Source organism: Helobdella robusta (genome assembly GCF_000326865.2).
Source record: "Helobdella robusta unplaced genomic scaffold HELROscaffold_48, whole genome shotgun sequence".
NCBI lineage: Eukaryota > Metazoa > Annelida > Clitellata > Rhynchobdellida > Glossiphoniidae > Helobdella > Helobdella robusta.
In genome coordinates this window covers 280,724-305,349 of record NW_008705215.1, presented here as the reverse complement: position 1 = coordinate 305,349, position 24,626 = coordinate 280,724, and the positions used below count along the sequence as shown (strand labels likewise).

The following is a 24,626-nucleotide window of genomic DNA, read 5'->3' as shown; positions in this document are numbered from 1 at the left end:
AAACATGAAATATTGAACCGTGGTGTTACAACTCTCAGCAGCAAAATTTCCAACTAAATTCAATGAATGGTTAGCACAAGGAATAAAAACCGCACTCGGACTATGTTCTTTAATACGTGCTTGTAAACCTGAGTACTTTCCTGACATGTTCGAAGCGTTGTCAAAAGATTGACCTTGACAGTTTTTAATATCTAGGCCAAATTTCATTAAAGTTTTTAAAACTTCTTTTTCCAAGTATGAAGAGTTGTGCTTATCTATAGGAACGAACCCTAAAAATCGTTCCTTTATCTTACCAGAAAATGAAGCATATCTTATCACAAAAGTAAGTTGGTCATCATGAGCAATATCAGGAGTGGAGTCAATAATTATACTGTAATAAGTTGCCGATTTAATTTCTTCAATTATTTCAGCCTTTACTTGATTGCCAATGAGGCCTACAAATTCGTCACAAATATGATAAGATAAATAACTTGCATGACCCCGTCCTTGCTTTGCATATTTTTATAAATGTAATTTTAAAAATTCAACATATTCACTTAAATATTCCAAACAGGTCAAATAATTTCCTTTTCTATTGGAATTTTTACTTTCATCATGACCGCAAAATCCTAATCCTAAGCGGTTTAATAACTGTATTGTTGAAACAATCCTTTTTAAAACTTCTCTCCAATAATACTCTTCTTTTTCTCTTTCCTGCAAAAGCTGAGCATCAATTCTGCTCAAAGCAGTTGATCTTTTGTACAGAGTGCACATAGATGACATGTGTTCTTTTGAAATTTCATGGTCTGATAAAACAACTGTTATTGATCTCCAATTTTCAAAGCCAGTTAATTATTTGGACTTTTTCTTGGAGAAAAGTTTGCAAGGGTAATAATAAACGCACTTGCTAGTTTCGGAAAATACCAGCCATGTTCTTTTTTCTAAAACTCCGTTTGATTTTTTTTTCTATGAAAATGATCATTAGAGAGCCCTCTGCTGTAGTAAACATCATCTTTTTCTTTAAACACCGATTTTAAGTTTTCTGGTTTATTTTTTAAAATATAGTCAATAAATGAATCAGACAAACTGGCTGGCCATAAGGCTATATCATTAATTTCTTCATTTTTCTTATTATACAATTTATCTGGATTTTCTCTGTCTTCTGTTATCTCACTATTTTTTTCATCAACCTGATGTTCACTTTCTCTTTCTTCTTCCCTTTTTTCAACACTTATTGGTCTGTGACAAGGTTCAAAAGAAGATGTTGATGGCACAGGTAACTCGATATCGCTATTTACTAACAAATATTTATGAAATGCATTTTTCTGACTTTCAACAAATTCCTAGATTTTTAGGATTTTTTTTCTTTTATCCTCTCCACTTTGATGTCTTTTCATTTTTTACTATGAAAAAAGTCGTTTTTATTATATTAATTAATTAATTAATTAATTATTAAAATATAATTTCGTTTTAATAGCATCTATCTACCAAGTTTAAATTTTAATATTGAAACAATTCAATTAATTATAAAAGCCATTTGTAATTAATTAAAATAAAATTCATTTAATGAATTTATATCAAAAGTAAATAAAAATGTTTACCACTTAGGTACTTGAAATAAAAGAAAAAAACAGACAACTAAATAACGTTTTAATTATTTGACCACAATACTTTTTTAAAAAAATGAAAACACGCGCTTTCAACAACAAAACAACGATACGATATTAAAGACAGAAAAGTAGGGATGTCCGAAGAAATATCACGGTGGCTAACGAAACGAATGACAGATTGTTTTCAAACATATTACTGTAAACTGCTAATGTTTGCAAACGCTTATTAACGTTAAATTCAGCATAGTAATTAAAAGAATTTTTTTATAATTTCATTATATTTCAAAATTTATTTCAGTTATTTTTATAAAATAATTTTTTTTACAGGGTCCCCTTTCCATTAATAACAAATATCATTTAAAATTTTATGATTTTTTTCAAATTTTGAAATTTCATTATATTGGAAAATTTATTTGAAGTATTTTTTGAGAGATAAATTTGTACACGGGGCCCCTTAGCCGTCCGGGGTTCCTAGCAGCTGCTCAGTCTGATAAGCGTTAGATCCGCCACTGTTCATTATTATAATCATTTCAAGTCATCCCTTGTAAAAAAAAATTAAATTCAGTCCGATAAATGACATCAAAAGCAAATTTATATATATATATATATATATATATATATATATATATATATATATATATATATATACTTATGTACAACGTTAGCAAGCATGTTTAAATGTTAAATGATGAAATAAAAACAATGTAGAAAGTATTAACTGCTGATGTTAATGAGTTAGAAGATGAATTTGATAAGGTTTCGTTTGACTCAAGATGGTTGATGTGATGTAATTATGGTGAATTTTGACAGATGATATTGCAGACAAAGATGTGCTTAAAATAACTAGATTTGTTTAAAAAGATAATAATACACCCAGACCAATATTAATAAAATTAGAAAATGTAAATGTTGAAAATTAAATAATGAAAAGGTTTACAAAATGAAAACATCACCTGATGATTTATCCCATGTAGGACTAACTACATATACTGATGACGGCAGATGATGCCGAAAAGAGCTTTTCTGTAATAATAACGCTATTAATAATGTTTTGTCAAAAAATATCAAATATTAAAAGTTTTTTATTTAACCTTAATTAACTTCATCAAGATGATAAAAGTCTCTTTAGAAAAATTGAGAAACTCAACTACAAGTTGAATAATGCCGAAAACGCAGTGATCTTTATAAATATTGTGTATATATATATATATATAATATATATGTATATATATATATATATATATATATTAACTGATAGATTAGAATCATACAAATCTCATTTTTCAAAATATTCCTTCCGATCAACCGAGCGCAATAAATTTTTTATCCCGACTCCAAAGTTAGCGACGGGTTCCCGCAACATTGCGGTTCTTGGCCCGGTTGTTTGGAATGGTTTACCTCCTTACTTACGTGACCCTAACCTACCATATTTACAATTTCGAAGTCAGCTTTAAACTTATTTATTTACACAATGAATGTCCGTCTTATTTGTATATGATTCACTAGCGCTTTTGAGTTTCAACAATTAAAATGCTCTGTATATAAATTTCCGTAATTATATATATATATATATATATATATATATATATAAACAATTTATATACATATATATATATATATATAAATATCTATATAATTATGAATTTTGATAACAACAGTTTCATTAAATTTTCATGATATATATGTATATATATATATATATATATAAATGTATATACACAATAAGTGTACTTAGGGTATTACATTAAACCGTCACATAAACACACAGACAGCAAAACATCAAAAATAATAATAATAACAATAAAAAAGAAGGAATCGATATGAACAGGTGAGCTTGGAACAGAAACATAACAACGAAAACGACAACGATAATAATGTGAATAATGTTTTTATCCAATAAAAAGAGCCATCAATGTAATAAAATAAAATGATAAAATAAAATCAGGTGACATAAGATAAAATAGAGTTAAAATTAATAAAACTGGCGGTCTAATAGTAAAATCAAATGATATAATTAAAACGGTATCCATTAGTTAAAGACACATAAATAGAATATAATAAAATTGAGATAATCTGCAATACTCCTCATTCATAGAATTTTTAAAAGAATAAGTACAAGGAGAAATATAATCGATTTCAACAACAGTAGTTACGGCCACAATAAATAGCATATGATGGTGATATTGACGAGTTAAAAACATGTTCCAAAAATGGAACGTTAGGCTGTTAAAGGTTAAATTATTGTAAAATTGATCCGACCAATTTACGTTGACAAGTGATAAGTGAAAATGTTTAAAGAAACATAACAGGGAAATTTCAAAAGTTATATTATTGTTTTTAAGTGTTTTATATTGTCAATCAAGTTGTTCTTGAGGTTTTAAGAATATTCAGATGTTTTTTAGCCCCTGGGTTTAGAGAAGTTTGACACGTGACAAACCGTCTATTCCAGTATTTCGATTGCGTCTATTTAGAGAAGAGCAACATCAGGACGAAGTGATCTAAACAGAGATGATACTGGAAAAAATTCCTTGATTTTTGTATCAGCAAAAATTGTCACCTCCGTCTTTGCAGACGATCTGATTTTTTCCAAAATCAAGGATAATATTTTATCGTGACGATTCGTGAATCTTTTCAGAGCCGCTGCTGAACTACAATTTGACAAAACATGCTTGTTTGTTTGGAGTGCGTTACAAAGTGAACAACAAAGCGCGTTAAACGACTTACTCCATCTGGATAGGTTTGCATTTGTGGGAAATTGTTGAATTAAAGCCTTACTAAAAAAATTATAATTTTATTCGTAGCCTTCATTGGGGCGCTGTGTCCAACTCATTTATGACTGATAATAAGTTTTCAAGCTTTTTAATCATCAATTATTTTGCTTTTGAGTTTCCATCATCAAAATTATAAATCCTGTCAAGGTATACAAAATGATCGTTCATTTCAACACAAAGAATGAGTTTATCTTCAACAGTCAGCGTTGAGAGAAATTGGTCATAGCCGCCATTTTTCTTTTTCATTTCGAATGAACAGCACTTGTCAATCATCATATTCATGCCGGTAGCCTTACACCAGGTTTGGTTCAATTGAATTAATTTTGAGCACCGTCTGTGCTGTTTGCGTTGATGGCTGTATCATCCGCGAATTTAAGCCAAGCAGTGGGTTTCAAATCGCCCGTCGGTTTCCAAATGTATTCGCATTGTTGATATTTTGACCCTTCAATTAATTTCATCAACTGATTAAAGCACAGATTAAAAATTAATGGGGAGACTGGATCGCTCTGAAGCAGCTTCCCGAAACTGATACTGTGCAGCCCAAATATATGAATTTAATTAAATTACTTATTTCCTATGGAACATGATGGTTATCAAGTGTGGAGGAGATGAGTTTGTTGCTGACTTCGCCGAATGCGATGCGGAGGTCTAACAGAGTGACAATAATGGTGCGTTGATGCCTTTGCATTCTTTCAGCATGTTGGTCAGGAGTTGGGAGAAAATTGAGGTTTCTATTATTGATGAGTGATGAAATTATTTTATAGAGTGTGGGTTGCAAAGTTATCAGACAAAATATTGCTGGATTGTTGGCCTTTCCTTTTTTATGTATAAAATAGTAAATCCTTTTCCCAACATAATGGAATTGTCATAGTTAACCAGCATCGCATTAGTAATCGGTGAAGAATCGTGCGAAGGATAGGGCATCTTACGAAAGGAATTATGGATATTTGATCTGGAGGACGATTTAACTTTGCATTTGCAGATGATTGCTGTTATTTCGTGATTTGAAGGAAAATTTAAATTTTAAGGTGTCGTCGGTTTTGCAATTTTGAGAATCCAATTTGGATGTTAATGGTTAACGAGATTGTCATCGTTTAGAATGGAGCGAAAATAGTTTATGCAAGTGTCGACATCAAACATTGGACTCAAGCTGCTTGGTTGAATGAATAACTTTTTCAAGGTCCACCAAAAACGACGTTTATGTTGATTGGTGATGTTCGGTTTTTGATCAACGGTAAATTTCACTGTTGAAAGTTTTGATATTCATTTTTTAGCAACCGAGCAAATTTGAACATCAAATTGATTGTTGTTGTGACCAAGAACTTTAAGTTTTTTAATTCTTTCTTCAAAGATTTTACATTTTTATTACTGTTGTCGTTTGAAAATGTTTTTGAATTAATAGTACCATAGTTGGAAGCGCAGTAGTTGTAGATCATTGCTTAAAATGCTAACGTGAACTTTTCGAAATTGTCATAAGCAGGAAGCGACTTATAGTCCAGTTGAAAATAAGCAGAAAGCGACTTATAGTCCAGTTGAAAATAAGCATTGGCCCCTGACCACTGCGCAGGGTTTTTTTAGCAGTTTGATCCCTGCGAAAGCGTTCGTAACATTCGATAGTTGTAAAGTTTTGTGGACTTTGCACGCGATTTGATTATTGACACTGCTGCTGCTGTTGATGACACTGATAATACGACTGCTGTTGTTTACAGTGCCGTTGTTGATGTGGTTGCGGATGTTTTTGTTGCTGTCGCTTTTGATATTGACGTTATTGTTGGAATCGTTGCTGTAGCCGTTGTCGGTGGAGAGGCTGTTGTTGACAATGGCGTCTTTGTGATTGTCAGTGTAGTTGCTAATATTATAGTTGTTTAGGTAGTTGTTGCCGATGATGTTGCAGGTATCGATATTGCCGCCAGAGTTGATGCTGAGAATGCAATGTTGTTGCCACGATATTGATGCCGAGTTGACGCTGCTGTTTTGCTGATGTTTGTTGGCACCGTTGTTTTTGGTGCAGTTGCGATGGCGTCAGTGCTGTTGCTGGCAGCGTTGTTACTGTTTTTGAAATCATCTTTTTGACTGATGTTGTTGATTTCGTTCGAGTTGTTAGATGATTAAAGTTTGTGGTAAACTTCACATGCTCGTTGATGTAATTTGAATCCTTTTTTATTCTACATTGCATACCACATCAGCAAGTTATTGAATTATTATTGTCGGAATTGAATAAAAAATTATTTAAGTTGATTATGCTTGGCGAAATGTTAACGTTAGACTTTACATTTGAAGTACCTTTTGTACAGCGCCAGGAGTAATAGAAGTAGTAGTAGTAGTCGCAGTAGTAGTAGTAGTAGTAGTAGTAGTAGTAGTAGTAGTAGTAGTAGTAGTAGTAGTAGTAGTAGTAGTAGTAGTAGTAGTAATGCTGCTTTGGAGGTTATCTAGAGAGCATGATGTCAGGCATGCTAGCACAGCTGATTCGTTGATTGATTGTTGTTCATCCAACAATCAATGCCTGCTTTAAATTTGTTCATTGATTGTGCCTCAACAAGTTCATTTGATAATGTGTTTCAAGTATTTGTGACTCTATTGAATAAGTAGTTCTATCTGCCTCTATGTCTTGTTAACTCTTTAAAATATTTCAAACTGTGACCTCGCGTTTTGGTTTTGACTATGTTAAAACGATTATTTAAATCAACTTTGTCCAAATTATGCATGATTTTAAAAAACTGAATCAAACCTTCTTTTTTTTTCTTTCCACCAAGATTGTTAATCCTAATTTTTTAAGACAATCTTTGTAAGCTAGGTTTCTTATAAATGGAACCAACTTTGTTGCTCTGTGCTGGACTCTTTCGATTACTTCGCTATCGCCCTTTAGATCTGGAGACCAAACTGATACTGTAAACTCCAACAGTGGGCGAATAAAAGTTAGGTATAAATTACGAAGCATAAAAAATTTCCCAAAAAGTTTTTTTATACGACCTAGAATTTGGTTTGCTTTGTTTGATGCTGTGATGACTTGATTTTTCCATTTTAAGTTATTTGAGATAATCACTCCAAGATCTTTCTCGGATTAAGATTCAGCATGAAGTAATCCATTTATACACAGTGACATTTTTTATTACCTGGCCCGTAGTGCATAACTGCATTTTTCAATGTTGAACCGTAAAAGCCAGTCTTGCGTCCATTTAAATGCCTCATTCAAATCAGATTGAAGTTTGACAACATCGTTATCTGACAATATTGCTTCCATGCTTTTGGTATCATTTGCAAAATGTTTTATTGTATTTTTCAGTTTTGTTGGTAAGTCATTGATGTAGGGAATAAAAAGTAGAGGACCAATAACACAGCCCTGAGGAACACCACTAAGAATTTCAGCCCAGTCAGAAATAGTTTCACCTTGAACAATTTTTTGTTTGTCTGTTTTTAAGAAACGATTCAATCCATTTAGACACTAATCCATTTATTTATGAGTGGCGGATAACTTTAACAAACAACTTGTTGCAATATGGACATTACTTGCATTTGTAAAATTAATTAAGTTTAATATTAAAATGGTAATAAAATTAAAAACAAAATACAATTTAATTTTTAAAATTACCGCCATAAACCCTGCAATATTTCCTTTCAAACCAACTCAATTAAAACTGAATAGCTGGAAATAAAACTCCAACAGTGGACAAATAAAAGTTAGGTATAAATTACGAAGCAACTTATAATCAAATTTCCCAAAAGATTTTTCATTCGACCAAGCATTTGGTTTGCTTTGTTTGATGAAGTGATGACTTGATTTTTCCATTTTAAGTTATTTGAGTGAATTATTTCAAGATCTCTCTCGGATTCTGATTCAGCAAGAAGTATTCCATTTATACACAGTGGACATTTTTTATTACCTGATCCGTAGTGCATTACGGTACATTTTTTAATATTGAACCGTCAAAGTCACTTGAATGCCTCATTCAAATCAGAATAAACTTCGATTACATCGTTGTCTGACGATATTGCTCTTAGGATTTTGGTATCATCTGCAAACACTTTTGTTTTATTTTTCAGATTAGTTGGTAAGTCATTGTGTCAGGTAGGTTCTCAAAATGCACCACCGATCATTTTGACATTCAAAAATTGGAATGGTTCAAATGTAGCAAATCATAAAACCACTCAAACTTACTATCATTCCCGACTTCATCAGCTTCAATCAACGCCTCCATAGTATCACCCACCAAAGTCTAAAACTACCGAAATGACACGTAGAAGCTAAAGCATATTTTTTTATTTTGATAGAATTTTACTCACTGCATAACGTTAAAATCGTCACCAATTTTATCAGTCTTTTGCAGCTTCTAATTTAAAATTTGTTGCCCCGTCTACTGCACAAAATATATTTCAACTTTAATAATGGATTAGTCAATCAATGAACTAAAGGAAGAATTGAAACAACTGACGCTGTGACCATCACTTCGATACTAAAATACACAAGTTGTGTGAAGAAGTAAGAACCAGAATATTTCTTGCACAATCTTTAAAAATAAATAATAAGACATCACCAATCAATTAAATCCACAAATTTTGGTCAACATGCACAGTTCATTCAACTATTGGAAAAATATTTGACCTACGTTCGAATGTGCCGACCGCAAAAATCTTTCCAAATTGTACAAAACAACTATATTTTATAGTTAGAATGCTCAATAGTGTCAAAGCTGATCAACAATTTTACCTTAAAAAAGTTTTTATTTGTTATTTTCTAACAACATCTAGAAAGTAACTAACTCAAAAGGTAAAACCACTTCATTCACATTATTTTATCATATCAGTATTTTTAGTTTAAAATTTGATCAACATTCAACAAAACTACCAATGAAATTTTAATTCATGGTTAGATATCATTATTATAGACATTGAAACTTAGAAAATTTCTTCAAAACGTCTATTCAGTTGAGAAAGCAGGCCAAGCCTAAACGAAGACCTGTGTACAGGCGACAATACTGACCATCTCTGCAAATGAACTTTATGTAAAAATAAAATTATTCTGTATCAGAAATATTTCCAAGATCATGTGAATTATTTTTATAAAATATTGTTCACCCAACAAATCTTCAAACGAGCAAATGAATAAATGGATATTAAAATGATTGAAATTTTCACACAGCTGATTAAAAAAAAACATTTTTTGATTTAATAAAACTTCTATCTCATCGATTATCTTAGTTCAAACATACCCTGCCACAGTTGCAAGTAGTACAGACAGCACAGCCATCGGCATCTTTCCAATTCAAATTACATTTAGTCATGCATGGCCTGACCGGGCAGGCATGTCTCTCTGGTTGGTTTGAAGTTTTGAGTTTGTTATTGTTGATGTGGTGACTTTTTTAATAAAAACATTAATCTTTTTCTTTTGATATTATATTTGTATTTAGAAATATCTGCTGGAAATTGAATATATGAGCGATGGCTCTTTTTAAATGTTCTTTTGACTCAAAATTATCGATCATTCATGAAATAAAGTTTATATAACTTTCAAAAGTAACAATTCGTAATAATAACCTGGTAAATGCAACAATATCAAACAAACAAAGACTACAGAAATCGTAGAAAGCTTGAGTTTCATCATAATTTTTTTTGCAGAAATAAAGGAAACAATTCTACAGACCTGAAATATTAAAACAAATTCAATCTACTGCAACAACAAATTTATACTTACTTAATTATTACTTCTGAAAAGTAATTAAATATTATAAAATATTGGTAGTTACTTTTTTCAATAATCTGATTAAAAACGCAATGCCTGCCAACATTTCACGAATATGCTTATAAAAACACTTTCTTTAATTTTCTCTAAAAATAATCTATAACAATAAATAAATCACCATCTATAATTAAGTTATCGACAGAAATATTTCTACATGTAAAAAAATTTTATTCATTCAACCAATGATTTGCTACAAGCTTCCACAAAATATATGTTGAAATTTCAAAGGTGTGATAGCCTTATTTGGGTTCATAATCCTTGATGCATATTTAATGGATTGGAGGAGTAAGTTAACGATGAAGAAAAGTATTTTTTTCTTTTTGACCTTTCTGATTGGGATCACATACTTTTTTTTAAATTTCGCATTTAAATAACATGCAACTTAATTATGTACATTACAAGTACAATGGTAAACGGTTCAGTCGTCTGTGAAAAAAATTCAAAACTTGAAACATAACAACGAGCGTAAAAAGACACGCTAATACTTGAATAAGAATCTTTGCTCCGGCACCTAATGACACGTTAAATTGCACGCACATGTGTTTCTGATCGCTCTGCGATTGATTTTAGCAGCGTAAAAACAATGTCGTAGATATTATCACCTACAATTAAATGCCATTAACTTAATTATAATCGCAATAACTTGATGCGTTTTTTATTAACCATTATTTTTTCGTTCTTATCATAGCTATTAGGATCTCCTTTGTTACTGATGTCATTGCAATTATTAATGATATTTTAAATTTTATTTTTAATCATTAAATAGTTTATTAAAATAATTGAGTGACTGACTCACAGACCACCATTGATTGAAAACGTGTTCATTTTTCCGATAAGAATTTATTTAGTTCGCCTCCGTAAACTAAAAAAAGTTAGTGATAAACTCTAATCGGCTTTGAAAAAAGGTTCATTTTTGTGACAACTAAACATTAACCACACACAATTGAAGGAGAAAATTTGTTTTTTAAAAATGTTGTCATTTTACTGCATGTTGGTCTTCTCGTTACATGTGTTTCAAAGCTTTGGAAAGATACAGTTATGTTATTCTGTTTGTTAGAAATGTTTTTATAGCGGGGATTCGATTTAGTTGGAGTTTGAAAACTACAATAGAAATTTCAATTAATTCTACAAAATTAAATAAATAAAAAATAAATGAATATTAATTCACAAACCTAGAACCATGTCCGTTAACATTTGCCAGAAGATTGTATGTTGACAAAGCTGACAAAAATAAAAATATAAAATTTAATGTTCCTCGATCCGATAAATTACCGCATCAGGTTTATATATATTTTTGAATAAATATATTATATTTTTTCTGAATTTATTTTCATAATTTGAAGGGAGTGTGTCACTACCGCAACGAATTCACCGCTTTCCCCTTATTCACTTACAAATATGCACCAGGACCAATGCAACATTTTCAATGGGTGGTTATTCTTGATTATAGCATTTTTAACATAACGCAAAACTGAAGTAAGTTGTTATATTACAATGATACAATGATTTGAATGATGAAATTACTAATTAGTGGAAGCATTCAATTTGGTTAGAATTACAATTCTAATGTAAATGTTTCATTTTAGAGTTAAAATTGATTAAAATAAAAATAAATAAATAAATGAATAAAAAATTTAATATAATATAAAAAGGTTTAAGTTGCAAATAATCCGGTGTTGTTTACTTTTGAATATGATTGTTGAACATCCATGCAAACAAAATTTTTTTCATCATTGAAAACATCCATTAACAAAAAAAATCAACAAAAAATTCAAGCAATAAACCAACATCAACAACTCCACCACAAACATTAACAACATCGATAACAACATCAACAACAACATCAACGAACCAACAACAAACAATATATCCCAAAATTCAAATCCAGTTCGGTAGTTTCAGATGCCGTGGTAGGTATTATCGTTTGGAACCCAACAAGGTGACCACGGAACCTAGATACTGCAAAAGAAATATGGTGATCAACTTCATTGATGGTGTAGACCACGTTGTTTGTCCCAGAGAAAAGCTTGGCTCAGCTAAATGAAATGTTTGATCAAAATTGGAAAAACTTTACCAAACATTTTCATAGATATAATAGAGATAATATACAATCTCTTGTTTAAATTTAGATGTTTTATTAGCTATGATGGCACTCATAAATTTCTCGTCAATAATATTCAACAATTATTGTTCTTGAGTCCAAAATATTGATGGTTTTAACGGAAGTTTTACTATTTGATCTATTCGGCCTTAAGATGGCCGCAGCCGAATCTTCGGTGCGTCTCTAGTAAATGTACTAATAAAATGAATGTATTCACGTCTCAAAGATGATGAAAAAATAACTTTAACAAATTTTTCGCTCAAAAGCGCGCTATCATTTGTTATCCATCAGCGATAAAAATTTAAAATAATATTATTCACATTAAAAAATTCATATGACAATATTACTAAAACAAAACAATAAATTTCAAACTTGAATAATAAACGTATGTGAGTGTGACGTGTTGGGGATTAACCAGATTGTGAATGGATGTGGTTTTCAATAGAGCTCTGGAGTATAACCCCGCACTCTTTTTACAATTTTTGTAACATACATGTTATTCTAGACCTATTCTACAAGGAAAGATTTTGCTACTATCTACACCACACGACGCACATACCCGATATGGCATTTTTTCCGAATGAGCTAAATCGGTCGGTGACTTACCGCTGGACTACCACGAGTAGCCTACATACAAAACTTTGGTTTCAGTGCATATTTTAGTGCATATTTGAACTTTTTCAGATGTGGCTGGTTTAAGCACATGTAAAAAATTTTAACTTTTTTGAATCAATGAAATTAACAAAACCATGGTCTTCTATCTTTCTTGCTTTGGCTCTGTGTAAAATTTGTAACTTGTGAAATATTAATTAAAGTTTTATTTTGAAAATTATTCTTCTGAATGTGGGCGACGGATCTGAAGATGAAAAATAGAACTGAATCGAGCTGCTTCTACAATGAGTTTTCAAATGGATATTTCAAAATTTTGCAAACTGTACTGAAAATGCATTTAACATTTATAATAAATTTATCATGAACATCTGATATTAAAGTTGTCATATATATTATAGAATATTATTGAAAAAAATAAAACACAATAATCTCACATTAAAATAAATAATCTCTTATAATTATTTTTCATTAACACACGACATAAGTGAATAGGCGGGAAACAACGCATCAGACACATGGCATATGATAAGCGGGGATATCCATGCGATCAAACCCAGTCACTGCGAGACAGGACCGGACGCATTTAACCGTTAGGCCATCATGTCGCCCAGAAATATAAATTAAAAAAAAATTTTCAGAAAAATTAATGTTTAAACTACAGTAGTTATTTATGTTGAAAATCGTTAATAAATTTGCCAAAATTGTCATCAATGAAAATATTATTTATATCGTGATGATATGTTGGCCCTGAATAAAAGCTACTCAGCATCGACCTCACGTAAAACTGGTTGCATACTGTCATCATAATAATTAAACATGCCAGTGACATCAACAGCGTATAGAATGCAGTTTTTATCACGGTCTGCTTAGTATAACTTAGCATCATCTTAGAAGAAGTATATGATTGGAATCTCTTTTCCTTTTTTTAATATTTCCAATAAAAAATTTAACTGACTAATTACAGTAAAAGATAAACATTTTCAAATTTCCACATAAAGATAAAAATAACTTTAGATGAATGCCTAAGAATAAATTATTCTAAAATAAGTACCATTTTTTTAAAAATTTGATTACAGTTTAAATTTGAAGGGCTAGCTAATCCTTATAGACTTTCTGTTGATGGAAATAAATTAATTCAACAGTATTAATTGTCATAAACATTCTGAGATATTTAATTTTTATGTTATAAACTTTAGGCTGAAGATCAAAATGCTTACCATGTTAAAAAATAGAGAAAATGATTATTTAGCAGTTTAATTAATGTTCTATAATGCAAATATACCTGAATAGGGCTGCCAGTTGAAAAAGGAAGCATCATAGTAAACGGTGTGAATGATGCCAGTTGTGGAAATTTTATTTGAATGTAAGTATACTGCAGTGATCAGATGGGCTTAGGTGATGTGTGAGTGTATAATATTAATGGTATTATATTATTATATTAAATTGTTGTGAAAGTTGAATGATTTGAGGGTTTTAGTTTCAGAGTTCTTTAAGTTTATTTAGTTAAATGCATAATATATTTAATAATTGTTTTTGTTTATTAGGCATAATACACAGGATTTTAAAATCTTTATATAAAAATTTGCACGCGATTATTCATAATTATTTCTTTATATTTTTCTTCATGTGTGTAATTGTATTATTTGACAGCGTGATATTTTACATTCAAAAAAATATATGACAACATCAAAACTGGATTAAATATTTACATTATAAATCAGCCACATATTTTCAAACATTTTCTACCTTTCAATTGCAGTTCTCACTAACGTAAATAATGTTTATATGATACGATGAGAAAATAATAAATTGGGTAGCTCAGTAGCTGGTTAGAAGAGAAAAAACCATGACGACAGGAGGTTATAAATCTTTTGAGGCTAATGCTAAAAAATATTTGACAGCAAAGTTATAAGGAAGGTCCTTAAGTGGAATGTTTTAAGAAAGTTTTGATTGGATGTTTTGGCGTGTTAAAAGAGAAGACAAATTTAAAAAATTATGACACAATGATGGAATCTAGGGATTTTCAGTACGGGAGTTTTCGGTCCCAGAATTTACTATATAGAAATTTTTGGTCCAGAAAAGTTCGGTCACGAAATTTTCGGTCCCCAAAGTTTATAGTACACAAAAAATGTCAACAATGCAATTTAAAAATTTTTTACATAACCTTCAGTAATATGTCTCTAACCCTAACAAAATGCAAGGATATCTTGAACTACTATTATCACCTGAAAAACCTTGAATACAATGCACGCATTATTCGAATAATCCATTGTTCAAAGCATTACAATCACTATTTCACTTATGTGAATGCAAGCACGATCAATTTGATTTGAGCTGCGGGTGCGGTGTAGTGGTTATGAGCCTGGATTCCGGGTTCGAATGCATGCTATGCTACATTCCAAAGCTTGTTATGTACTTTGAGTATGTGATGCGGTGAATAGCGCATGCCTCGGCACAACGTTTGAGCGCTGTTGAACGTCACGGAAATAGCGCTGTATAAATAAACTGACGTTTACGTATAAATTGTAAATAGGCGGCGACCGAAAACTACGGGACCGAAAATTTCTGGACCGAAAATTTCTGGACCGAAAATTTCTATACTGAATATAAGTTGTGCTATTAACTAATCTTTGCAAAATGTCTATGAAGATCGTTGAAAGAATCAAACAATCTGCGACCGGTATCATAAACTATATGAAAAATTGTGCTCCAGCGAAGCTGTTGCTTTTTAAAAATAGAATTAATGTCTGAATATAAAATGGAGGACAGGTAGTGATATTCAAACTTAATATTTTGTATGTTCTAACTTTGATAGTATTACCGTCAATTACACAGCAGTTTTACAATTACAAATTCAAAAATATTTTTACAGAACGTTAATATATGATTATTTATCACATTTCTTTAAAATAATTAATATCAAGCAGGAAACTTAATAGTTATGACCATTCTATTCCAAAAACACAGACAACCAATTTTCAATGCATTTTTGATCAAATTTATCATATTCTAATTACAAAAATATTTTTACAGAATGTTAAATAAATGGTTATTTATCACATTTCTTCAAAAATTGTCGTTGTTGCTAGTGAAAATTAGCAGTTACGAACATTCTGATGAAAAAACTACCAATACAACTCAAACAACGAATTTCGCGACCGCGCGGTGCACGCGGAAAAGAATCCTTAAAAAATTTCCTCATAATCTAATTACAAAAATATTTTTACGGAAAGTTAACTAAATGGTTATTTATCACATTTCTTCAAAAAAAGTCGTTGTTGCTCATGAAACTTATTTATTTAGCAGTTATGAACATTCTTATAAAAAGAAAACACAATCAATACAATGAATTTTCGTGACCTCGTGGTGCGCGCGGAAAAAAAATCCATAAAAATTTCTTTATAATCTAATTTTAAAAATATTTTTACAGAATGTTAATAAATGGTTAATTATCACATTTCTTCAAAAAAAAGTCGGTGTTGCTCATGTTTTACTAATTTAAAAAAAAAATTAAAGTACACCAACCTCGTAGCGAATAGTCTGCAACAAATGTGACTCACAACAACAAAGAAAAAACATTTATATAATAATACACATTTCTTTTATCGCTCATAACAACCAAAAATTATATAGATGGGCGCATTTTCGAAAATTAAACAAAAATAACGACGACGCAAACGCGAGCTTGCGATAACAATGTAAATTCGCTTTCAGGAAAATTTGTTAAAGTTCAGCGCGCTTCCGCATTTTTTAACGTTATGCGACCTGCTACTATCTCTGTAATAAAAAACTAATATTGTCAATAAAACTACATTTTCATTTTCTATCGAAAATCATACAAAGCCTGCTAGGTAAGGTACAACGATAGTTAAAATTAATTTCCAACTTGACGTTTTTTTTTTTCAATTATTTTTCATCAAAAATAATTTTAATTAAAGTAAGATTGTTACGAAAAACTGGTTCCAAGTGGTACTTCACATGATCATAATTGAACTTACCTATCTGAAATTGTTTACCTTGTTTTTGTTGATTTTAAAAATAAAGTTCCAGTTTTTAATTTTGTTAACCATAAAGTTTTACACTTGTGTTGTTATATATTTTAAAATAAATAATGATGTCTTTATATGAAATATGTAGTCATATTACATTTGCTAAGATTTATAAATAAATTCATGTATTTATACCCAATAAAGAGATCCAGTTTAGTTATTGATTACACCAACGAAAATGCTTCGCAAAGTTTCATTGCCGTAAGAACAAAGAGGCCGCGTGGAAATTCAATGATTTTTTAGAATATTTCATTCAGGTGATTCATTCTTGTAGAAAAATGTATTAAACAGTAACAGAAATAAAACGTGTATGTGAATCAATATTGGAGTGAAACCGGCTGATTAATTCCACAACCAAGTTTAATCGTCTCATATGTCCCGTTGCGGTCCACGAAAAATTTATAATAAAACGTTTTAGGACATAACAGTTCTACAATTTGTAAAATAAATAGACAAAATTTAATACTAATCATAACATTTTTGAATTTTTTAAATGTCTAATTAACGATAATTTATTTTTCTTACCCCCAGAACATTAAAGAACAATTATCGCAAATGTTGTCTTCAGAAGGTAATTTGAAAACATTTCAATTGCTACAATGTTAGCTATGATTATTGTTTATCAACTCAATTTAAAATATTGCCTTCCGCTCAAGTTTTATACAATTTTCGCGTAGGATTATTTTTTCAGGAAACTTCTGCGCATGAAATAAACACTAACATCGATTTTTATAAAATCTATATATCATTAGGTTAAAGATATAAAATGAAAAATTAAGGTAAATTTTATTTCAAACATGAATTTAAAAAAGATGAGATGAGTCCCCGGTAGGGACGAAACACGTGTCCAGCCTATCCAAACGAATACTATTCTTTTCTTCTCCCGCTCACTGCTCTTTTTGGTTTTGTGTTCTCAAAAACATATACACTACATATACATATACCAACCGCAACACTATAAACGAGTTTAACCAAATTTTGTTATTGTTTTTCAGAAAATTTTTCAAAATTGACTGCAATCGAAGTGCAGGCAAGTGGGATCTTACCAAATTTCGTAAATTAACAAGATCAGTATGATCAATAATTAAATAATTGTGGGAACACATTGTAACAGTTGGAGCTATAGATGCAGCGCTAGAGAATTAATGATATAATGCCCATGCGCGAGAGACGAGGTGTGGGTATGTAAGCGAGGTGAAAAAAAAACGAGGACGGACATCTTTGTTAACGTTGGGAGGTAGCGAGTTAATTAACGTATTCTGATTTTGCCTTAAATTAAGTTGGTAATTAGTGGTAGATAAAACAACATTTTGTTAGTCGTTCTTCGAAATATCTGTGGGTGGTTAAAATAGACATTTGAAGAACCAAACATATCGAAACGAGAAGAAACCTCGAGAAATAACCCTGGTGCACCGTGTTGTCCGGAGGCCGTCGCTACAACAGCATTCGCACACCCCAGTCACACAACAACAGGGCAGTGACTACATGAAGAAATATACCCACGTATAAACGCATTCCATAAATTCTCCAGAAGAAGGCCGTTCACCGAGTTGACGGAGAGGTATATAACGTCGGTGTCCACGAAACTAATTGTGAAGGAAGTTGTACAGAACTCCAGGTGTAACACTTACAGACTTGATATAAACTGTTAACTTTGTTATTCAATTTGTTATCCCAGTTGGACTAATTTGTTGTTTAATAAAAGATGAAAACTTAAAACCTTGAGAGTTTTATTCTGTCTACCCCTAACTCACGCTACACACATGACCAATGTCAAAAATTTCAATGCACATTAAAAGAAAAACAATATAATGTTTCGGTATGTTTTTGCGAATCTTGCCAAATCATCATTCGACCTCAGAAGGAGTCGACACCCACAGGCTGAGAATTGATGTTTCAAGGTTGAATAAATCACTGATTGAATGATTGATTGGTTGGTTGGTTGATTGATTAATTGATTGATTGACTGAGGACAAAATGACTGATAAATGTAAAGATTTTGAATAAATGTTGGTCAAGTATATACATCTGTTGCAATTCATAATAAAACGTTTGAAAAATTTTTCTAGCGAGTTTCATAATTTGAAATAATTATAAAAATTCATAAATTCATAGTTTGTAAAAAAAAAACAACAAATTTTTATCCCAACTTTTATTCAAAAAAATCTGTCAAAAAACCAGATTATATCTAACAAAAAAACTGTTATTTCATACTCTACACAAGACGTGTCTCACATTTCTGATGTGTGTGACCACAAAGTTGTTTTTGCACACCTCTGAATTGTAAGGCACCAATTCATACTTTTTGTTTTTGTATTCAAATGAGCCAGTCTGCAATTTGTTTAAAATTGATAACCATTATTTTGATAAAAATATTCTTTTACATTTAGTTAATGATGATACTGTCATTTTGATAATAGTGTTTCTACTGAAGACATTACGAAATCTATTTGCATCAAATGTGTTTAATCATCAGTTTTTGTAAAAACTTTAAAAAAATTGTTTCGATTGATAAATGATATGTCTGAAATCGGAAATGCAATTTCCGATTAAATCAAGAACCATTATAAAGTTTTTACTTAATGAGTTACTCAGTGTTCAATTTTACTGTGAAAAAATATAAATAGCTCACCTAATAAAACTCTTCTCTAACATTTACGGGATAATGATAAGTGAAAACATCTTTTGACTTTTTATCTTCGTACATGCAATAGCTCTTTGAATTAATAATTTATTATTTTCAGTTTTAAATAAAAATGAAATTCTATTTTTTCAAACATTAACTTTCAAATGCTGTATTTAAAACATAGCAGAAATTTCAGGGAGGTACCTGATGTTTGCCTGAACGGGGTATGGAAACCGTTTTAAGATTCCCCCTATTCTTGTTGACCTGTACGGCGAACAACAACACCTTTGGACATGGCTCTACATCTTCGTCTGAAACAAAAACATAAACAAATCTGGAATTAACATAATTTATTTTTAACAGTAAAAATATTGAAATAAACATCACCAACCAGTTGATATCTGTGAACAGCGATTTACATGTAACACACTCATCATCATAATAAAAATAATAATAAATGACATAATTTTTTTTTATTCAGTATTTTGAAAAATAGAACTTAGTGAACTTAATCAGGAGACAAACAACTGCAGTTTATTTAATGATTTCTTTCGGCTAAAATTTAAATTTCTTGCTCAACGCTAATATATACATCAAATGAATGCAACTAATCAATTTATATTCAATCAAAGCAATTTTTTATTTTGTATGAGGCAACATAACCTCAATTTTATGCATTATTAAATTAAAAGATATTGAACCAGAAAAAAATAGAAATCAATTTATTTTTACATAGTGTTTTTATTATTAAACTGTGTAAATATTTAATTGCAAATTTATGAACAAACATTTACCATATCCTAACATGGTTTTTTTTTGCATTTTCACGGCGTTTAGAGGCTATCTTTACGCCATCTCGTCATCGACGAAAGTCGGATTTCTTTTTGATTAAAAGTTCAAAAATTGTCAGTTAACATTATCGTCACCAAAATTGAAATCATTTTTCCGAGATTTTCATTGAGAAAACAATTTATGAGCCAACGAGAGACTGAACTTTTTTGACTTTGACATATTTATTGCATTTCAAAAATATATTCCTATAAACGCCGGAATGATCACATTGCGCTAAAATCATTTGTTATCCTAACTATTGTTATCTTTGTTGTATTTGTAATCTTCGGATCGTAAACCAAAGGATTGTAAAAAGATATCGAATCTATCTACCATAAATGCTTCCATGGTCCTGTTAAAACACACACGTTAGTAGAGGTTTTCGAGCGAGGTTAGAAGCGAAGTTGTAATTGTAAAGCATGTAGTTACTTGGATTAGTTTAGTGTTTTTATTACTGTTGGCATTTAAATAACGTTCAATAAAGTGAATTTGGTATGTTGAAGATTCGTGAATGTGTAATTTCTGAGTGACCATTTTTCAACCAAATTTTATTAGCTTGAAATTAGCGATTTTGGCAGATATTTTCAGCCTATTCTGTGTCAACTATTGGATTGCCTAATTTTATAAAAGTAGAGATTTCATTTAATCCATTTCTCTATTCTGCAAAAAATGTTGGTTGTTTGTTGAAACCCTCAAACCCTACCCCCGATAGCGTGTTTTATGGAGCATCAAATGTCTCTTTAGCTTAAACAGTTGAGTTTTTTAAATATTAAGGATTCTTTTCACAGGCTGTTGTGGAAATCCGCGCAAAATAAATGTTATTATTATTATTATTTTACGGCTGATGCCGATAACTGCGTCTGCCTAAATTCTAGATTTAGGCAGACGCAGTCGATAACATCTTTGGCCAAAAAAAAGATGACCTGTAGCGCGGACAATAAGGTCACCATGATTTGCCGACCTCAACCGAGCTCGAACAGGAAAATTAGACACTGATTTCATAATTTCTTTTATATAGTCTGGTGAGTTTACGCCAAAAAAGTCTAAGCTTTTTAATTTTTTTTATTGAGTTTTTCTTGTATTTTTCAATTGAAATTTGATTTTAAAATAGTAGTTTAGTGCAGTTTTTAATGTTTGTTGTTAGTTAAAAGACATCTCTCCTGCCAAAACATGAAGGCTGCGGGGTGATGATGTTCTGTATGCACCCGGGCATTTGCATAATGATTCATTATAAATCAAAGGAAATATCTTTTTATATGATTCTTGGGTAGAGAATATAAATATAAATAAATAATGGGTTTAAACGTAAGTTAAATATGCCCATATCAAAATATCATTAAAAGACAACAAAAAGTAATCAAACAACAATGTCCATTTTATGATCATAGAAAAATTCTTTGTTGGCCATATATAAATCAAAATTCTTCTTGAAGTTGGAAACAGTATCTGATTCAACAACACATGTCGGTAAATTGTTCTAAATAGAGATCACTCTGTTAGAAAACGAATACTTTCTTGTATTTGTATGGAACTTTTGAACATGTATTTTATAGCGATGCACTCTGGTACGTGGATCCGTATCAAAACACAAAGCTGGTGAGGAATCTCTATCTACCATACCTTTCGCGATGTTAAAAATCGTTAATATGTCTCCACGAACTCTTCTAAATCTTATAGTTGGCAAGCCAAGGAACTTCAATCGATTCGAGTAACAAAGGCCTTTGCAATCCCTGACCAGCATGGTTGCCTGTTTCTGAACCTTTTCCAATTTGTCAATTTCCTTTATTTTTCAAGGAGACGATACACTGGCACCATACTCTAACTTTAACCTAATTAAAAATTTATATATCAAAATAAATGACTCTCTAGTTAAATTTTTAAAGTTTCTGTATAAAAATCCTAAAAGAACAAAACATTTATTAATGACATGATGTATATACTTAGAAAAGCTCAGTGAACATTCAAACAAAACCCCCAAATCGTTTACTTCACCACAAAAATCCAAGTTAGAATTTTTAATATTATAACACCAATTATTATCCAATTGACATTATACGGAATACTAATATGCAAGTTTATTTTGAAATTTCCTATCTATTTTTATTTCACTTCATTTTTTAGTATGACTTAATTTCACGAATAAAAAGTATAATCCAAGATCTAGGATAATAAAAAACAATGACTTCATTCCCATTTACTGCGTTTTTCCAAAACCTGTTCTTTCAATAAAAAATTACATTTTAAACAGATGAATGTTCGTCTCACGATTAAGTGTGTTTCTCAAAGTAATATGCACCAGGAACAAACGACCGAATCAAAACTAACCAATTTTTTCAACAGTAACGTTATTATTTGCCATGTCATTTTGTTTTTTTTTTGTTATTTAAACGACATTTCCACACTTCTATGTCATTTCCAGACTATGGACTATGTGTTTCTATGTTTATGCAGCAAATTTTATAAGTCAAAAGTAAAAAAAGTAACAAAACTAAAAAGTTTTTGAAGCAATTTTGAAAAGAGGGTTGACAGATTTTAGTGGTTCCGAAATGTGAATTATTTCTGGCTGATATTGTTTTTTTTTATATTTTGATCTGGTTTTTCATGTCATTCGAATTCGATATTAATCCAAGAAGAAAAAAAAATCCTAGTTTATCCAAACCCTAATTTATAGACCCGAAGCCGAATCATGATGAAGCACTGCTGGTTGGATAAGTAGTCTGTTAGGTCCTCTGCTCAGATTTGTGAATAAATAAACTTATTTAAGTGCATTAGCAATGAGCACTATGTTCTTCAAATATAAATTTTATATAGTAAACATTTGTATTTTAAAATTGAATTTTTTTTGTGACTAGCAGTTTAAAATTGAGTTTAATATTTTTGAGTCGTCAATCACACAGTAATCTTAATTTTAAGAACGGTTGTACGATTGTTGGCACGCACCAACTACTTCACTAAGACCTACTCTAAACTTGCGCACAACTCTACAAGTTCAATAATCTTTGAATGATTTTACCTTGTTTAGTTATGCATCAAACGAATGAGAATTAATGATTGACAATAAATAATTAGCAGAGACTTCAATGCAACATGTTTCCCATGTAATTTGAAAAAAATTTATATATATATATATATATATATATATATATTAGTGAGAAAACTAAAAAAAAACGAATTCATATATTACGTGAATTTAATTGCCCCTTTGACGGCTGTGCACGTCAACATGACTCATATATCGGGATTACTACTACCTCACTGACTAGAAGGCTACGATGCATAAACAGAGTGGTGCTATCAAATTTCATTTGGAATCAACACACTCAATCACAATTAGCCGTGAAATCCTCGACAGCAACACCAAAGTAATATACCAGAACATTAACCACACGCATCTTAAAATTGCAGAAGCAGTCCTAATTGACATCAATAAACCAAAAATAAATATACAACAAAAAATGACAACCTCACTTCCAACCCGGCGCTTAACCAACAACGAAAACAAAGAAGTAATAAAAACTATCATCGCAAATAGTGACAAAGAAGAATATGATGCTATCGATGAAGAAAAGGAGACCAAAGAAGATGACCAGCCAATAAAGAAACCTGACACCTAATTCACATCAAAGTTCAATTTTACAACACCAAAGTTAATTTTTACAACGTCAAAGTTCATCTTGACAAAGTCAATATTTCCCTATATATACAGCAAGGAGCACTAATGATGATTCATTCGAAATCAAAATATGGCCTTATTTGCAGCATGAATTCGAAAAATAAGTTTATTTTGAATTTTAATAAACTAAACGTTCACCAAAAAACTTTAAAAAAAATTGAATGAATGATTAAATATATAAATATATATAAATATATATAAATATATATAAATATATATAAATATATATATATATATATATATATATTTATATATTTATAAATATATCATATTAATTTTGTTCAAGTTCAAAGACTTTGAAGTGTACTTGGTGACATTTATATATATAAATATGTATATAATATATACAAGAATATATGAATATAATAGAATATATATATATATATATATATATATATATATAAATTCAAAATAAACTTATTTTTCGAATTCATGCTGCAAATATGGCCTTATTTGAATTTATAGAATATTGTAAAAATATATATATATATTTTGGTAACAGACTATTGTTAACGCAACATTTCAAAAATTCAACACTACTTTCAACATTGTTCAACTTTTTCATATTTCTTTTTAATTTATTAAAAATTATTTATTTATAACACTACTTTCAACATTGTTCAACTTTTTCATATCT

General features: G+C 30.4%; 2 protein-coding genes across 2 annotated transcripts; both read right to left on the bottom strand.

Annotated features, from left to right (window-relative positions):
* Positions 1-5,881: 5,881 nt before the first annotated feature.
* Positions 5,882-11,279, bottom strand: HELRODRAFT_178444 (hypothetical protein; the record flags this gene model as incomplete). The annotated part of the gene is made up of 3 exons (XM_009026549.1): positions 5,882-6,337; positions 9,568-9,668; positions 11,270-11,279. 3 exons carry the CDS (start codon positions 11,277-11,279, stop codon positions 5,882-5,884), a joined length of 567 nt encoding a protein of 188 aa, XP_009024797.1.
* Positions 11,280-19,067: 7,788 nt separating this feature from the next.
* HELRODRAFT_178443 (hypothetical protein) lies at positions 19,068-20,664 on the bottom strand (the record flags this gene model as incomplete). The annotated part of the gene is made up of 4 exons (XM_009026548.1): positions 19,068-19,190; positions 19,513-19,575; positions 19,690-19,796; positions 20,574-20,664. 4 exons carry the CDS (start codon positions 20,662-20,664, stop codon positions 19,068-19,070), a joined length of 384 nt encoding a protein of 127 aa, XP_009024796.1.
* Positions 20,665-24,626: the final 3,962 nt, after the last annotated feature.